The 19,471-nt window shown below is 40.3% G+C and overlaps 1 protein-coding gene across 2 annotated transcripts in view; it reads left to right on the forward strand.

Moving 5' to 3' along the window:
- Positions 1-19,471, forward strand: part of myo1b (myosin IB) — an 89,328-nt gene that overhangs the window by 31,680 nt on the left and 38,177 nt on the right. For both annotated transcript variants that reach the window (XM_079563382.1, XM_079563381.1), the window contains exons 4-7: positions 6,264-6,358; positions 9,855-9,959; positions 14,030-14,076; positions 16,056-16,119. In XM_079563382.1, the coding sequence (XP_079419508.1) occupies positions 6,264-6,358; positions 9,855-9,959; positions 14,030-14,076; positions 16,056-16,119 (311 nt within the window). The remainder of the gene's footprint in view (positions 1-6,263; positions 6,359-9,854; positions 9,960-14,029; positions 14,077-16,055; positions 16,120-19,471) is intronic.

Raw genomic sequence — 19,471 nt, forward strand, 5'->3', positions numbered from 1 at the left:
GTGTTAGTGAGTTCACTCTGTTTCACTTTTTTTTTGTCTGAGGTCTGAGGTACCCCCTGCCAAGTGCTCAAGTTCCCCCAGGGTTCCCCGTACACCTTTGGGTCAGACAATTCACCCACTTTGCCGCTGAATGAACACCAAACAACTTTAAAAAGTCATCCCTGGAGTTGATCCTGAAATAGTTCAAAGGAGACATGCAAAATATACTTTTTTTTAGCTTTTACTGTTATAGCGTTCCCATGGAGTGCCCATTAGATATTAAAAACTGCTATATAAAAGAGAATTTCTAACCTTTTTTATTTGTATTTATGAGCTACTGCATGTGGGGGTAGTTTTGGAGTGTTCCATTTCAAACATTCCTAGCAGAGGGCCTCCCACTACCCCTTTTCACGCCCCTTGTCACGTCCTGTGTGCTCCCCTCTCACCCTCCCCTCACTGCTGGGGATGCTGTGGGCTTTCACGGGGGCGACATGATTGTGTGATGTTCGCTCATTGTCGGGATCAGGTCAGCCGACTGCAGTGTTTGGACAAAGCAGACATCTGCCGCGCTGAGCTGCCCCTTTTCAGCAGTGACGTAATGTCCCGTGGCAAGACTCGCCCGGTGTAAAAGTGCTGGTGGGATGATGGCGGGCGCATGGGGCTTTCAGGGACCCTCGTAAATTGAGGAGGTGGGGATGAGAAGCAAATTGACAGCATGGCAAAAGAATGTGGCTGGGGAAAGTATGTTTTTTCTTTTCAATTGAATGTGGTGAGTTTTTTGGTGTAATAGTAAATTATCTCAAGCACATCTTGTATGTTATTCTTGAATTGTTTTGTTTTTACAGTCATGGTGTTGTTTGGGAACCATGTAAAGCATTTCCCAAGTTGATCCTCTTTCATGTTAGCAATGGCAGTACTAATACGATAGCAGAAGCAGCCACACCTGTTTTATTTTGGGGTGACGGTGTAGTCGTCTTGTGATCGGAGGGTCGGTGGTTCAAATTCACACACTGGCACAGTCGTGTCCTTGGGCAAGACACCTCACCCACCTGGCCTCCAGTGTCTGTGTACATTGGTGTATAAACGAGCGTGTAAATGGGTGAGTGATTCCTTGATGTAAAGCGCTTTGACTGCCTAATTTTACCATTTATTTAAGTCCCTTTTGTTTTAGGTACCTCGGTATTAAAGGAATAGGCCACTGTTCTTAAATGCTGAGATGTTCTTACCTTAGCTTAGACGAGTTGATGCGTAGCTGTCTGGTCTTTATGCGTGCGCGCAGTATCGCAAAAACACGTGTAAATGCTCACGTAACCGTATTTAAATAGGGAAATCGTGGAAGAGCTTAGTTGCTTCAAAGTTCACCCCCGTTTGGGTCCATAGAGGGGAGGCTAAATGCTCACAACATATTCAGTGTTCAGACCAGAGAAGTACGCATCAACTCGTCTAAGCTCAGGTAAGAACATATCTCAGTATAGAAAAACGGTGGCCTTTTCCTTTAATATTTGTACGCTTTATTATTTCAAATTATATCTGTTTGGAATAGGCAGGAATGAGTGAAAAACTGGTCTGATCCAGATTTCAAATTGGACTGGAGCGCCTTCTGCAGGTAGCAGCGAGAATGACAGGTTATTGCAAGCTTTCACTTTCAGTAAACACGTTCTCACAAATTACTAACTCTGCGATGAACACACTTTGAGCCAAGAACTGCTCAGTCAGAACAAGTACTGATCGTTATAGCAGAAGAAGAACCATCTAAAATACCACAAATGTGTGAATGAATAAAGTGGAACATTGCTCCAGGTATGTTTATAGCATTAAAATATATAAATACAACATGTACAGTGTGTTTCATAATTTCTGCCTTTTCATAAATGTCATCTTTAAGAAATGGCATGAGTAGATTCCCGCATTCATCTTTTTTTATCTTGATATTTAATTAAAACTTGTCTTTACCTCAACCATACTGCACGATCTTCACCTCCACTGTAATTTTAGCACTAACGCTTTCCAAACTATGACTTCACTTGAAACAAAAAACCCCAGTTCGTCCCCAGAGAGTCTTTATACAACACACAATCCATTTCACCAACCCATTAAAGACCGTACTGCTCTTTACTGTACCTTCCAACCATTGCCTCGCTGCCAGGGCGCCTTTCTTCTTGACAACCTTCAAAGCTAACTTGTCCCTGTAGACACATTACACAGTGATAATACCTCTAAGTTAGCATGGATGACTCTACCATGTGCTTGCATTAGCATTTTGCTGTGCTCAGTTGGTATAGGGCCCAGTTTGTGGTTTGAAACAGGGGGGATAGCTGTGGCAGCGCTGCATGGCCAGGCTCCGGTCCAGTGGGCTGTTTGATGGGGCAGAAACCAGGCAACCATTAGGCCTCAGTGCTATATTGTGGCCTGAAATGGGTTCATCTGGATGTCCATCTACTGCCCTCAGTCTCTGATGGGCTCTTTATAGCAATCAGCTGCTTTTAAAATTGGAGTTCAATGAGGGTTTTTGTCCATATGGAGTCCTGGTCAATAGGCTCCACGTTAGATCATGCTTTGTTACACTGTGAGGTATAAAATCAAGAAATTATCACTTTCTGTTATGTTTAAAATGACAACGTTGGAAAAAAAGGGATTATTGTCTTTAATATTGAGCATAGACCATAAAAAAGGAATGGACTAAGTGAAGGTGGCTTCCCCCATAGCGTTCGGGCTAACTGAAGCTAGTTCATGCTAGCAATTTGGCAGGGTTTTTGGAGCCAGCTCAAAAAAGTTTCAGTGGGAAGACTATTAGAGCAAGGACAATCCGGAGCCGGCTGCCATTTCATGACGGCTTCAGGAAAAATGAGGCTATAATTAGTCCATTCTTCATTTACAGTCCATGATCTTTTAGTCAGACTTTCTTCAATGTTGTTTGTTTGTATACTTTATTGTCCCCGTAGGGAAATTTCTCCTCTGCATTTAACCCATCCTTCGATGCCGCTGGGGCAACCCGTAAGGAGCAGTGGTCGACGGCAGTGCTGCGCCCGGGGACCCATCTCCATGATGTGGAGCCAGGCACATGTTTTTAGTGGTAGGGGAAACCGGAGTACCCGGAGGAAACCTACGCAGACACGGGGAGAACATGCAAACTCCACACAGAAAGGCCCCGTCCTGGTGGGAATTGAACCCGGGACCTTCTCGATGTGAAGCGGAGGCGCTAACCGCTGCGCTACCGTGTCGCCCGTGTTGTAGCTTTTAACATTGTAACTATTGTCGCAATACCTCTGACTCAGTCTTGTGCATAAAAAAAGATTCAAAGTTCAATACATTTTTTTTTACATAATCATTTACTCCATATAAAGCAATTTTGTAAAATACTGGCACTGGTAATTGCTAGAAAAAAACTACAATTGTTTGGATTGATCCTCCCCACTTTGACCCAATTTTGAGAAATTGTTGTTGGGAGCTGTATTCTCAAACACAGCAACAAACCCACCCCTCTTATTGGTCTGCCTGTCTTTAGCCAATCACAAGGGATCTTGAACTCTCAAAAGAATCAGATGGCTTTAGTTACCAGCTTTTGTGCTCTTGGCTTTAAGAAATTTGTCATGAATATTTTTTGCCATAAAAAATGAGCTAAAACCATTGACAAGTGATTGCCCATGCTGAACATCGTTGGAATATTTTTAGAACGGCTTGCCATGACCAAACCCTGCCTCTTAAAGTTAGTTATAACCCCTGCCCATTAGTGTCATTAGTGAATTTTTTCCGACATTCTTGCTGCCTTGATGCCAGCCACTCTTGGCGTATTTGACTCATTAATCACATTACTAAAAGCCCCAAAGTGCAGCCATTACCGAGAGCGAAACATTTGTCGCAATAAGACACTGGGGAGATGCCATTTAATGCATTCCTGCCAAATCACCTTCAGCTAATTTGTATTTACTCTGTTTTTAAAGGTAGAATCTGGGAATTTAAGGTGGTAATTTTTAAACGATTAGTCAACAGTGTTTTGCAGACGGGGTATTTAACAAGGGAAAGCAATTTGTGCGCACCATTACCAGATGTGACCCCCAAATGGCCCACAGCGATGCCAATGTGGAAACTGTACAGGAGTATTTGCATGCCAGCCAGTATTGTAAAAAGACTCACCACCTCATCTTTTTAAGCTGCTAACCCTGTCCACACCCTACTTTACATTCCCATAGACGGCATACAAAGAACAAAAAATATATTGTTTAGGATTTCAGTGGGGCGAGACTACCATTATTAGGCCAACTTTCCCATTGTGTCACTGTCCTGGAATGCATAACAATAGGCTTCTTTTTTTCTTTTTCTTTTTTATAATGGGCTGTCCCAAGCTCTATTATCATTCACTAATGCGCCGTGAGATATTTTACAAGCCATGTGCTAATGACATTGGGAAAAATCCACAGCAACTTCAACTGTAATGTAGGAACTTATCTAGAGATTCATCAGTCAGGCATAACATAATGACTTCCCAACAATTTGACTATTGATAGATTCTGAACTCCGTTGATTTATGATCCCATCTGAGCTGCAGTTTAGGAGAGGCTTTGATTAGGCCCCCATCGCTCATATCGTTCCTCATTTTCCTGCCATTCTAGGTTCGTCCTTGTTGAGAACTAATTCTTGCCAAAAGAGCCTATTTTAGTGGAGTTGATTATAGCTCGTATTTTGATCTGGTGGTACTCGGAGGGGTAATTTTTCATGCGCAGTGAAAACGTGTGAAAGGTTTTTGAACCACTGGCCTGATATATCCCACTCTCTTGCATTAGACGTCATGAGAAGAGCATTTGTGTTTTTCCTCACTTTGCCGGGTCATGATATTTTCTCCATTACTTCCTAAGAATAGTCTCAAAGTCAGCAAAAATGTAAATGGGTTGTAAGACTAGGGATGCCCCGATACCACTTTTTCTAAAACCAATACGAGTACGAGTACTTTGCCTTGTACTTGTATCGGTATTCGGTATTGGCAAGTGCTTAAATCATTTTCTTCTTCTTCTTGCTCTGGTTAAATCCAGCACAGACTCTGATTTGGGGAGTGTTGTCTGGAGAATTCTTTCGTGGAAATACAATATTCCACATAGAGCTGACTTTACTACAGTTTCTTGCTATTTTCTCTCCTCAGCAGAGAGGTGTGTCCCGTAGGAGCGCCGGCCGCATGTCAAGTGGTATCGGTTTCTGGTATCGGGACCTCATGAATGAGCACGAGTATGAGTATGAGTACAAGCATGTGGTATCGGCCCGATTCCCGATACTGGTATAGGTGCATCCCCAGAAATCCTTAAAGGGACTATACAGAGTTTAAAAATGTTAAAATGAAGTATTTTCCTCCCCCTACATGTTCCAGCCATGTCCTAATGAGTAGAATGAGCCCAGACCTGTTCACCACAACTGCCTCTAAAATCCTGCACTGTCACTCAAAAAGGTATCACTTCAGCCCGAATTGCCGTCATGCACGAGCTTAATATAGAAGGTGCAGTTACACATATGGCCTGAGGTGGCAGTAGTGAGTATAAAATGGCCAACTTGCATCCAGCCGCTTTAAGCAAATCACATTGTGTATAATTTCTCGCTCCTTCCAGGCTGTCTCGCCGATGCTCTGGAAGGATCTTCCACCTTCCTTACGTTGGCTTGATTCTGTTGATGTTTCTAAGAGCAAACTAAAAGCCTATTGTATCAGAAAGCGTTTTACCTCCAGTAGATTAAGGGTTGTTTTATGATCATCATGTTCTGTGACTATAACTTTACTTTGTATTTCCATTGTCATTTTGTGAAGCACGTCTGTCTGCGAAAGGTGCTATAAAAATAAACTTTACTTGCTTACTTAGTTACTTGGTTAGTTACTTAGCTACTTGGTTACTTACTTGCTTATTTACTTACATGTTGTAAGTGGTGTATATCTAACCGTTGAAAAATCCCAACGCAAAGTGACAGTTTATATAGGTTATCAGCAAAATCTTCCCTAAGCTGTATTTAATAATGGTTTTCTGTACTCTGGATCACACTGGGTTAAGAGTTCAAGTGTAGAGAGGAAGCTGCCATCATTCCATCTCTGTAAGCCAAATGCGAAGTCGGCCAATGGAGCACAACAAGGCCACGATTCAGCGGCTGGCCTACAGACACAACCTAATTTTCTATTAAAGGCACATGAGTGGTGCAGACGCCATGTGGCCCGACCAAACGATGAACCTCTGCCGCCAAAGTGACTAAGAAATGTCCTTGAGAGTTCGGGTGGCTTGATATTCAATTTGTGTGTGTATTTTTGTGTCTTGCAGTTATGCCTTGGCAGATGAGGCTTACCGCTCGCTGCGAGACCAAGACAAGGACCAGTGTATCCTCATCACAGGAGAGAGCGGAGCAGGGAAAACAGGTAATCAACTCATTATGGACTCGTATTAAAATTAGATTTGGCATAAGGTTTCTTTATTTTGCTCGAACTACAAACTCACGCTAGTAACACTCAACTTTCTTTTACGATTACGTGATAAGACAAATCTCTTAGGAATTATTATCTTAAGATTGAGACTGTAGATATTGGTAAAAGCAGTAAAACATTGACTTGAGAAATTGACTGAAATTATGCAACAGGTAGCTAACAGTCATGCCCTTATCTCATTTTTTTTTCATAACTCTTTGCAAAGGTTTGTCCAAAGTGTAGACATAACTTGCCCGACTAAGCCACACTGAACAGTGATGTAGAGAAAAAAAAAAGATAAGCTCTAAAGGTCGCTGATAACACGGCTTTCTTCGGGAAATTGTCATTACGCATGAAACGACATGCCGCTCAAAGGCATGCTACTATGTGGCAACCTTGAACTTCATGCTTTCTAACCAGAAACAACTGTATGTGCGGTATACACATGTCTTTGGTGCAATAGTCAGGCTACTGGTTCATGTTATGGAGGAATATCACATGCCTTACTACAGTAATAATGAATGGAATTTCCTTTTGAAGACTTTATTGGCAAAACTGCACGATAAAAGTGTAATATCAGGGTGGTATTATGCACGTATATGAAACTTTATATCAATACCAGATGGAGTAAGAAGCACTTTTTTTTTTTATTCTAATACCTGTAACGGGGTCTTTGACCTCTTTTCTCTGTGAGCTACATTTATGAAATAAAAAAAGTCAGATGCTTCATCTTGAGAATACTTGTGTGACTTCTGGTCTTCAGACTTACAATCCAGACAGTTTTCTCTTTATATTTTGCTTTATACGTCTAAATGTTTGCTATTTGTTCTTGGATCTTTATTTAAGGGACAGTGTACAGAGACGTTAAGCTCATAGACAGAGATGTACTGCACCAGATTAAAGCTAAACAGCTAGTTTTCATCCGTTTTAATCAATTTCTTGTGCACAAAGATGCATTTAATTTAAAATTGTGAGAAGTTAAATCAAATTTAACTCATCAAACTTATTGCATGAAGAATTGTACAAAAGAGTTGTGTCCAGAGCTACAGGTTGGAATTCTCTGCGTATTATCATTATTACCATATTATTTTTGTACTGTGCCATACAAGCAGTGACTCATGATAATGAGTGCTGAGCGTAAAATGTGATATCATTTTTACCAACTAAATACATTTTAATGTAGACAATAGAGATCGGGATAGAATGTTATAAATTCACTGTTGCCTTCATTAGATTTTTATTGACATTTTTTATGTGTGGCACCTTTGCAAAATAGATTTATGTCTCAATGTTTCTTGGTGTCAGATTTTCCTGAGTCAAATTGCATTGTTTATTAAGTCTGTTATTAATCTAGCCGTAAATACACACTGTGGCTTATCCAGGGAGAAACGTATTGCAGTGACTTGTACTATCAGATGACACCACCAATTCTTTACTAGAGACATAACATTTTATTGTCAAAGTCCGACATCTCGGGAGGTTTGTTTTCTAATCTGATAGATGAAAGCAAGATTACTCAGCAGAGCGCCCACCTCCGCCCTTGTAAAATGTCTCTAAGTGCTCACAAACGTGCTGGGATGATCTCCTTTTTATACTCCCCTGTCAAAAGCTTTTCTCTCTATCCCTTCTTGGCACATTATAAAGTACATCAGTGGCTGGAGTCGGGCAGGAGGAGTGATGCCAGCCGTCGCGCTACAAGACCCATCATTTGGAGCAGACAGAGACATGTCCTCTGATGCGTGTGTCACTCCTCTCTAAATCTAGAGTGTACTTTTGGGATCATCCTTTAAGACAGTTTGTTCTTGGAGTCTTGTAGTTTGGATTTGTTGCTACATGAGAGCCAGGAGAATAGTTTAGCAAAACATCCCCAATTCATTTCTTCTATCAGTTTTGGATATCTTTGAGTTGTCCATTTAAGTATGGTTTTGATCTGGATTGCTGAACGATTTGCATCATGGTGTAAACATGATCTTAAGTTAAATCACACTACTGATTTATACTATATTACCAAAGGGAAATGTCCACTAAAACGTTGTGAGTGGGGTTATATCAGGCCCTATCCCACAGTATTATAGAATATTAAAAAGACAGTTTCTTCCTGCTCTGATGCTAACGTTTTCTGGTCATTGTAATAGTATTGCTGCAATAGTATTGATTTTAAGCTCATGATCCATCAATGCAAATAAAGTCCTTCCTTCCAAGGGACCTGTCCTGCGCTTAAAATATGTTCATTACGGTGCCATCAAAAGTTTGCATGTCATTTGCTGAAAGAGAAAGCTCGTTTCCACTGTTTTATGACGTGCCCTTCTATCGAACAGACATTTATATGGGTTGTCTAGTGTTATAAGTGATTTGCCTCCGGTGCACTGTGCTTGGGTCAGACTGTTTTTAATGCAAGCTACTAGTTACCATAGAGATGCGCTAGCTTAGCACTAGCCTAGCACCAATAAACTATTCAAATATAAGGACTGCTTGTATTAAAAACAAAACATACAAAAAAAAACAACACTCTGGATAACTAGGAAATGAGGCCCTATGTCAAAAATCCTGAAGTATTGCTTTAACCCCCACCTTGAAGCGCATTTTCTCCAGTTCAGTTTTACCCAAATCTTAAAACTTCTGGACTAGAGAGTTTACAGCCTATAGGCCAGTGTCATACCTCATTTGAAAGCTAAGGCCTATAAAATTGTTGAAAAGAGAAAAAGATTTTTAATCTCAATGAGTTTTATTCGGAATAAATAAAGGTTAAATAAAAAAAGAAAAACTGATCGTAATTTTTTTGTTGCCGCGTTTATATATCACATTTTTGAAGCTTTTTCGTTGTTTTCATCGTTGTTGTTTTGTTTTTCGTTTTTCCGGCTTTTGTCACTCTTTTGTCGCTTTTCATCTAGTTTTCATCTCTCTTTTGACGCTTTTAGATTTGGGTAAAGCCAAGCTGGAGAAAATGTTTGGTTCAGGTAGGGGTTAAGAGGTTAAGCAACGATCATGCATGTTATGTCCACTCTTGTTAACAGACCTATCCAAAAACAGTAGGATGTAATGTTCAGTGATGGGCCCGGATTATTTAGACAGATGGGCCTGTGTGGGTGGGCACACAGACCTGGGGAAGTCTATTACTCCTCCTGGCCAGAGCTACGCAGCAGTATGTAATCTCTCCTTGAAATGAGCTCCATTTTCTTTATTTTCCCACTGAGCTAGTCAGGTGATGAAAACATGATGCAACAACAGTAAAGTACACAGTCATTAAGATCTTGTGTCTGCTGTCTACTGTGCTGCAGACTTCTATATCTCACCCACACCCTGAAATCACTGTGTCAAGAGAGAGTGACGCAAGGGGCTTTTTCACAGGGAGCTCAACATGGGTGTCAGCACATGTCTGACTCTTGTGTGTGTAACTTTGGTTTTTGAATATTTATCTTGTATCCGCCTGTGTTTTTTATGTCTATTTCAGAGGCCAGTAAGCTGGTGATGTCATATGTGGCTGCGGTGTGTGGGAAGGGCCAAGAGGTCAACAAGGTCAAAGAACAGCTGCTCCAGTCCAATCCAGTTCTGGAGGGTGAGTGAGACCGTCCTGAGTCCGGAATCCTATTCTGACTTAATTCTAGAGATAAAAGGATAAAAGGATGGCCGTCAAAAAGCTATGGTACGGATTAGTTTGAAAACCAAAGGGCGGCACGGCAGCTGAGTGGTTTGCAAGAAAGTTCTATACCTGAGCATTCTTGCCCTTGTGGAGTTTGCATAAGTTGTCTGGGCGGGTTTCTCCATCAACCCAAAACATGCACAATAGACTAATCCTGCAGCAAGGTGTTTTGGCCAATGATCTCCATGGCCTGGACAGATGGGTAAGATGCAGAAGCCACTTTGGGACCTTAACCTTTTAAAATGTGGTCAGAATTGGCAATTGTTTTCCATTTTAGCTTTGTTTTGGCACAGATTTTGTATTTTCTTAATATACTTTCTTTATTATATAGATTATTGTATTATAAGTCTAATTTTGACACAATTTGATTAAAAAGTCATCAATTTTCTGTAACGTTCTGTATTGAAATGGTTTGCAATAATGTCATTATTCAAGGCAGTTTTCAATTATTACAATTTCAGTCTCAAATGACTTCTTTATGAAAAAATGGCTACTGCTGCCGAAGAAGCAGATTATTGTTTGAGTTTGTCACAGATATTTATTCTACCATCTCAATTTCAAGTGCATTCAACAACTCATTTCAAAATTTGAGAGTCGCAAGTAGCACCAAACTGTTATTAAAGTGAAAACTTGCAATGGCTAACCCGGGTTAAATTGGCAGTTAAAGCTTTTGCAGACAAATGTGCCAGCCTCCTTAATGCCTGACTGCTTTTTCCAGTACACCTCTGTTCACATGTGTAAGTGTTTCTTCTATTCCCACCACTGCTCTGCGCCGGAGCTGGCACACACTAACAGCTGGGCTTTAATTGGGGGCAGTGCACAGGAAATACCCACCGATGATGAAGAGGTACATGAGGCCAGGCTGCTGCTGGAGGAACGGCACATCTGCAAGAGTTTAAAGTCCTGCCCATTGGACGAATGCAAAGGGTTCCCAAGATGTGGGGCAGGGACTCCTGGTGATACACGGGGTCTTTACACATACTTCAGGAAGAGCACGTTTATGAAGGCTGGCAAATTAGTAGAGGTCGACTGATATATTGGCCGGGCAAGTTTCATGAACTTAGTCAATATGAACATGCTGCACCTCATTTAGAAGCAGAGAACCTAGAGAATTAACCTATACTATTGTATTTTTGATCGCCGGCTAGCAACAGTAGATTGGATCACTTAAAGAAATAAAATACTGTATATTATATTTCAACTGATTTGACATATTTATAATGATCAGATCACTTTATGTAAGTTGTTAATATTAATGCAACCTAAAAGCCAAGGATATTTAGTGTAGAAAAGTCTATAGTGATCCTTGTTTAATGTTTTTACATCAGTTTATTAATAGACACAATTGATAAATGATCCGTAACGTTTCATTTACAAGAAAAAAATGACTGTGAGACTGTATTGATCTGAGAAAAGAGGATCATTCACTTTTTCACTCAGAAAAAGCCAGGACAGGAATGGTTTTAATAAATCAGCCTTATGCCCCTCATAAAACGGTTTATAAGCTTCATATACAGGATTATAGACAAGATTTTTTTCGTTGTGCATATCGGTATCGGCCATTTAAAATCCCAAAAAAAAAAACATCAACCCATATCGGTGGACCTCTACAAATTAGTGCTGCAAAACTCATGCTGCCTATGTATCTAGGTTTGCCATTGCCCCTAATTCAATCAACTTCTACGTTTGACAACTTTTAACTTGCGTTGCATCGTATGTTCTAACAAGGAAGTTCATCTTCATGCGGGCACATATTGTATTTTCCTTGTTTTGTTCCGTCTAAAGTGTAAAGGAATTTGTCTTGATTTAGTTCAAGTTTGGTCTGCGCAGTTGTGTATTTAGTGAATAGTATGTCCTTGGTTTGACTTAACTCAAACTTTGTTCTACTTCGGACCCACTTATTCTGGTTCACAGAGTTTGTACATAAGTTATTTCTTATTTTAACCAATTTTGACACACAGAACTTCTCCCCTAAGTGAAAAGTTTGTAAATCTCTGATGCTCAGTCTCTGAAATGTATGTCACAGCTGCGCAGCGCTTTCACTTTCTTGCACCATTTTATTGCTTCCTTTCTTTATGTGCTTTACTTTCTCTTATAGTCTTTCTGGCCCTTAGGCTGTGGCTGCTCCAGTCTGTAGCAGCCAGCAGCCCACACACACTTGAATACGTGTGGGCTTGAAATCACTCAATCACCCAGTATCAGTCATATTAAAACAGCTGAAATGCATGTATGTCAACAATCCCGAGCTATATATGCTAATTATGCTAATTACAGAGAAACAGGAAACACACTTCATTTATTCAATTGTAGTATGATTTATTATCACCCTTACCTCCAGCTAACCGAGTGTGAAGACTGTTAATTACCTGGACAAATAACATAACCTAAGTTCTCTCTATTATTTTCTGGTTATATGTAGACATTATGCTATTGCTGCTTTTAGAAGCAACTAAGGCTCATTCTTTATACAACTGGCACGTGATTAAAAGCAGAGCGATGAAAACTGGATGGAAAAGGTAAAAGACTTGTCTGTATTTGGGCATAGAGCTGCACCGTGATTCCACTTTTCCAGAATTTGTCTTCCCATCATCATGTCTGTGTAAGCTCCATCCTCAGTGAAGGTTTCTGAGTCATCATCTGTACTCTTCAGTTGAAAGTGTGGTCAGGAATGAGCTGCTGAGTACAGATGATGACTCAAAAACATTCGTGTTGGATTCCCGGCATCATGTCTTTCACCCCTGAAGCGTGTTACTGCTTACAATAAGTGCATATTGAAGCCTGTCACTTGGACGTGGCGTGGCTGTAAGGTTCGGCTGCCTCTAAGCCTGAAGAGCCTTAGTGCTAATCCAGACCGAATTATGAGGCTTCATCAGGACAAGTGGCTTTGACGTGCAGCACATTATGATTGACAGGTCGCAGGGGTCATAACACAATGGTGGCTTTTCTGTGTCATGAACAGTATGTGTGTAATGACATGTTGAACCAAGGCCATATTGGAGCTTATAATGGTGACATTGGCTCTTTTATAGACGGTTATTTTTAGTTGAAAAACAGAATGCCCCAATATGTTTTGAATAGAAGTTGTAACAAATAAAAATACAAATTTGAACATTTTTGGAGCTTATTTTGTACATAAAATCTTTTGAGGGTGTATAAGCAGTAGGCCTACTAAGTAACTCATGCCCCTAGAGGCCATAAGCGCCACTGCAGGTGTTGTAGCATGTTGCGTTTTTTTTTAACTTATTAATTGTCCGTGAGAGTAAATACTACACTTACAGAAAAGACAAAGGGAGAGAGGAATATTGTGCATTGTGCCACAACACAATTACACAATGGAGATAATTTTTTTCACTCAACTTGGCCGTAAATGCTGTTTAAAGTGGCGCTAGCCCACAGTTAGCTTTGTCCGTTAGCCTGTTAGCTTCTTCTTCGTGATTCCATTAGTGTGTGTTGGAGCTCCGACCCGGTGGCAGTCAAGTTGGGGGCCAGAGACACACCAGGGGGAGATGAAAGACCCCCCCAATCTTCCCATTAACACTTGTATTAGCCCCAGAGGGACTACAAAAAGGACTTATTATGGTTAACAAGTTACTTAGTATTGCTTTAATAATGGAATACATTTTGAACTTTGTATGTTTAAAGACATGTTTATGTGGGTTCGGAGTCATCCAAGAATTACTCATCAGACAGAGATCATCAAATATAGATTAACTGAATAAATGAATAAATATAATAACGAAAAACGATATAGAAAATCCCTTTGGAAAGCTCTTTACAAGTCAAATTCAAAACTTTGCTGTGAGGTGAGAATGCAAACCACTCTGCCACCGTGCTGCTCTTTGTTTTGTTACTTTGATTCAGGATCCCCAAGAATATCATGTCCTCGGGTCGTAATCCTCTAGACAAGAATTGTGTCCCAGTGATTCCCAGTGTGCAGTCTGAGCCATGAGCATCAGTAACAACTATTTTCTCTTTTGTTTCTTCAGCGTTTGGAAATGCCAAAACCGTGAGGAACGACAACTCTTCCAGATTTGTAAGTTGATTCCCTTTTTTGCTGGATTATAGTAATACATACCTCCCTCCTCTTTTTTCCGTTCTCCTTCTGGCTCTTATCTACACATATTTTTTAGACTTCAGCCGTATAATTTCCATATAATGCTATGGTGGGGTGTTTTGCTTTCCTTTGCTGTGGCTTGGGCAGCACCACCTCTCATGTCAGTAACAGACCTGGAGGTATTTTGACTAAAAAACCTGATTTTACGCCAGTCTAGACAGAGTTTCCTGCGCGCACACGTTCTGCCTTGTTATACAAGTCTGGACGTGTCCCAGTGTGATAAAACACAAAACAACAAAGAAAACAATTTAGGAATAATGCTTTTTACTGTACATTTGAAATAAAGAGGACTGTATACTGTCATGTTAAGGAAAATAGTGCTTGGATGATGAGATATTTTGAGATGAGGCTCAATTATGGTAAGTTGATGCACTAAAGTAACAAATAGGGCCGCACAAATGATTGCTATTACACTTAACTGCTTGTGCACATGACCTTGGGCGGTAATGTGCCCATTTCAAAGTAGTTTATAATTAAACTTGACCATTTCACTTCCATATTGTGTCCCTAAACCTTTAAGACTCGCTCCGGCCGGTGTGTGTAATCTGTGCCAATACGTGATAAATGGGAGCATCTCATGTGAAGTGGACTTTGTAAACGGTCTTTACATGCAACATAAAGTGCAGGACCTTTAATCTGTGCTCCTGTTCATGCAGAACGTGGCCCTGCGCCAACACAAACCGAGCGTCTTGTGCTGAAAAGTCTGGAGAGAAGGCACGTTTTGTCCTCCACTGTGCCGTCATGTTGAAATTGGACAAACATTGACAAATATGTGTGAGAGTTGGACACATTTTGCTTCCATGAGTTGATGGTGCAGCCACAAGCCAGTAATTTTAAAGCAGATAATATAGCTATAGTATGACTCTTCCCTGTTACAGATGAAATTTTGAGGACTTTTCAGAACTAATATCTACTTATTTAGTCCTTCAGCTTTACGGTTCCCCAATGTTCCTAACCTTCTGGCCCACTTTTGATAAATACAGGCCACTACAGAACGGGATCTCAAAAGCCCCTCAGGAAATGCCTTTCTGTACATTATTAGATTATGTGCAATTGCCAGGTAATATTGGTCTTCAGTGGTCAGTTTTCAATCCAAAACAAAAATTGCTAATTAAGTCGACGCATGGTTCCGATCGAAAATGCAAATCCCTAATCTGTTTATTATGGTCCTCGAGACAAATCATTCTATATCCAGCCATTATGTGAACAATCTTAGCCAATCTTCTCCTCGGAGGGAGGGTTACAGAGCTTGGCTGAAGTATGAATAGTTTAATGTGCTCAGAGGCTATTAATACATCAGAGGAGGAAGAAGAAATTAAACATAGGACTTTCTGTTCCTGCTGCCTGCATTAGACAGAGGGTCCAATGATAAACGGCCACTGAAAGGAAGCTAGCGGGACAGGGGGCTTTCCCAAATTGAATACGCCTTTTGATCACTGTATTGTTTCATCTATTGGAGATCCCTTATGTGTGGGTTGAGACCCGGTAGTGGGTGGTATTTTTGTTAATAACATTCGATTTAATATATTTTTTGAATTGAAAACAGTCTATTTTGGTGAAATTAGGCTCAACAATAAAATGATTTAAATGAACATAGATGCTCCTGAAACAAAAATACTGTAAGCAATAATTTTATTTTACAGTGAGTGGTTGGTCTGGTGATTTTGAAGGTCACGGCCTGAATAATTTGGGAAGCCCTGGACTAAGGGCCCACTTTCATATTTATGTTTTTATTTGACTTGAGCAAGCTGACAATCACTGACAATGTGGTTCTTAGGGCTTCATATCTAATTTATTTCTAGATATATTTTCCATACGGTCTTAAACACCACGCCCTGGCTGGACAATAAAACAATAACATTTCTATTTTGACCTAACACTCTCTGTTTCATTCACAGGGAAAATACATGGACATTGAGTTTGACTTCAAGGGAGATCCTCTGGGCGGAGTCATCAGTAACTGTAAGTACAAAATCATGTGCCCCATACACTTTACACATATGCTATTAGATTTACTGACTGTGATGTGTCTTCGATAATCCTGGAATTACTGGAATTGCGGTCAGGATTTAGTAATAGTTTTCTGGTTGAAGACAGACAGAAAATGGTATGTTGCGTCCATATTTCTGCACCCTTTAGGCATATTACATAAGTTGCCCTTCAGCCAAACCATTAAAATGTGTGCTTTGAGTCAAGGAAAGCTACTTTATTTTATATGTAGTAAGGGAGCAGGAAGTTTGTGCCGTATGACCTTGAGAAGGCCTGATCTCTCAGATCTCGGAAGCTCAGAAGAAGAAGTGTTGGTCTGTTCGTATGGGATACTGTGTTGTAAAGCAATTAGCCTGACTAAGTGGTTGCCAGTGGTCAGGGCGGTCATTGGCACAGACTGGCATCTTACCACCACAATGTATGGGGAGTGTGAATAATGCATACAATTGTAAAGTGGCATTGAGTTGGTCTGGAAAGGCTAATTAGTAATATATGATATAATGGTTTCCTATTATTATTTTGTATGTTAAAATTGACGGATAGATCAACGCAGAGGTGATGACATTTAAAATTAAAATGCAGTCTTACTTGAGTGGATGTAGATTCCATTTTTCTTGATATTTATTTAGATTTGATCTTGTGATTGAATCCAACGCTATTCGATTCCCGATTGGATTGGCAGCTAAATGTTCATTACAATCTGTTTGATAGTTAAAGCTCATTCATAAAACGAAGATGAGTGTTTCGCTTTTTAGCTCCATCCCAATAATAATTAAAACAATAGAATATTCTAAAAACACTAAATACTTCATAAACCATGACAGACAAAAACAATGTCAACGCTAAATATGTTAGTAAAGCATAGAAGGTGCATTTCCCACTGATTTAAATGATCCCTATCGAGCATAAAGGTCAGGACAATCAACCGTATCACTGTTGTCTCTGCATAGTTTTGGTAATTGAAAGTTTGATAAAGAGCTTTAAAACGATTGTGTCTGGAATGCGTGGTATCTCTTTGACATTTCTCCTTAGTTTTGGTTTTAGCCTCGTGTTGGCTCACATTGTTGAGTGTTTGCTGGACGCTCTGCCAAAGGTCACAGGGACAAAGAGAGGAGCAGCAGAGTGCACGCACACAATTGGACCTCTGTGTGTTTGGTCCGTCCCGACACAAGCCTCTGTTTATGAGGAGAGACGACCAGTGACATGTGACTGAACGCCCCGGGCCAGACTGACGGAGGGATGAGCCCCTGATGGTGGGACGTCCTGAATAGACATCAACTTAACTTTACCCTTTCACTTCATTGTGCAGTGGGTTCAGGAAGCATTCATACCTCTGATCCTGTCTGATACTGATCATTTTTTATTCTTATGGAAAGTTTATCATTGGCGGTGAATGGAATTTAGTCAAGAGGTCGACCGATATGAGTTTTTCTGGGGCCAATGCCGATTATTTTGGACTTTTATAGGCCAAGCCAATACACGTCCGATATTTTTGACCGATATTTTTGGCCGATTGTACCAAATGTCTGTCTATAATCCTGTAAAAAACAAATACTTCACTACTCCAGCAGTGGCCGATATTATTTGATTACTCGTCTAGATGATTCAATCATAGTTTCTGTCCCAATTTTGCGATGTTCTTTGTTTCTCTGTTCCCCTGAGGCCGAGGGAGGACTCAATTTAAAGCCCTGACTTTGCTCTTTCCAATGCAAAAATGTCAATCACTTTTGGTCCTGGAGATATCGACTTTGATAAGCTCTATATCGGCCCGATATATCGGTAGACCTCCAGAATTTACCACAGACTTAAACTTATGAATGTTCAAATGCTGCAATCTACTAAAATGTCTCGGTCTTACTAAAAACCCTGCCGTTTAGACCTTAAAAAACGTGTTCTTATATCTATGCATATCTTAGCAGTTCATATTTCAGTCTGTTTTCTATATTAATGCTCCTGGACATGCATAAAACGTGCACCATGAACTGAAATTTGATATTATAGCTTAAATCATAAATCAAATAGCAGTAGCAATTCATATTTTTCATGCATTGTTGTGGAGTAAACAGTGAAGAGAATTTGCTAATAAAATGCAAATAATTAAAAAGGGACCGGAAACTTTCTAAACAGTCTATCTCTTGGGACTTATTGAGTTTCCTACTGAGATTGAAGAAGCGTGTTTTGACTGCCAGTGCCAGCAATGGGACACGGTGGGTTCTGTAGTTTAGACTCATTCTCAACAGCTTAGAAAAGACTTTACAGGCAGTCGTGTGCTGACAGTGCTTTTGCTCAAATATATAAGATGTCTCTGCTTGTGTCGGGAAGTGTCTTGAATATATTACATCTTTTCTAAAAGGGGGAAGTTGTGACTAAATGGATTTGCCAGACGTATAAAGACAAGTCCTCAATACTGTTTAATTATGTATGGAATGTAACCCCATGATGAACTTTAAAGTGCATATGACCAGTGAAACCACCCATTTCTCATTGATTGCAAGACAACAGGAAAAAATACAATGTATATATAACGTTTTAACTTTTTGAAACTTCTCTTTACATGCTTCCTTTTTGGTTTATGCTTATTCATGTTTCTAATACAGGCATGTTTTAATAATCACGTCTACCTCAGGTGTCTTCCCAAACATGTCCTCGTGCTCCGAGACGCCCTCGTAAATCTTTCAGTGCCCCCGCCTCTTGACCGCTGTCCTCCGTCACTTTCCTTCATCGGGTTAAATGAATAAAAGTCACAGTTGTTTTATTATTGATGTTCCGGGGGCCACTTACGGGACGAAGGGCCGGCGGGTGCTTCTGGACCTGTGCTAAACCTGACGGGACAAGTCTCTGTTTGTCTCCTCTACTTCTTGCAGCTCTTGGGCGGTTATAGATGAACTGCAAAAGGATGTCTCTGTTATCATCCATGAGGTGGGGGGCTGACAAAAACCTAACAAGGCCTCGAAAGCAAAGTTGCCTTTATATTTACTAGTCATTCAATCATTTATATTTCAAAAACAATTCAACATTCTTTAAAAAAGGACGTGTGCGGCTTTGTGGATATGGACTGCAGCAGTAGGAGTCGGTCTTTCATTAAATGTTAGTACTTACCCTAATGTGGTAAACAAATGGCCACTCTTTTAATCGCTGGGATATTGGTCTTGGTCAGCTGCCCAGAAGAAAGGGCTGACGTCTGAGATCCTGCTGTTTTATAGCTCCTGTGTCCTTCCTACTGTATCTATATTTACACAAATGATGAACACTGGCCTGGTCACTTTGGAAACTCCTCCAAACATGTAGGTTTAATTAATTAATATTATATATTAGCAACATAAAG

The sequence above is a fragment of the Gobius niger genome (genome assembly GCF_951799975.1).
Source record: "Gobius niger genome assembly, chromosome: 9".
In the NCBI taxonomy this organism is placed as follows: domain Eukaryota; kingdom Metazoa; phylum Chordata; class Actinopteri; order Gobiiformes; family Gobiidae; genus Gobius; species Gobius niger.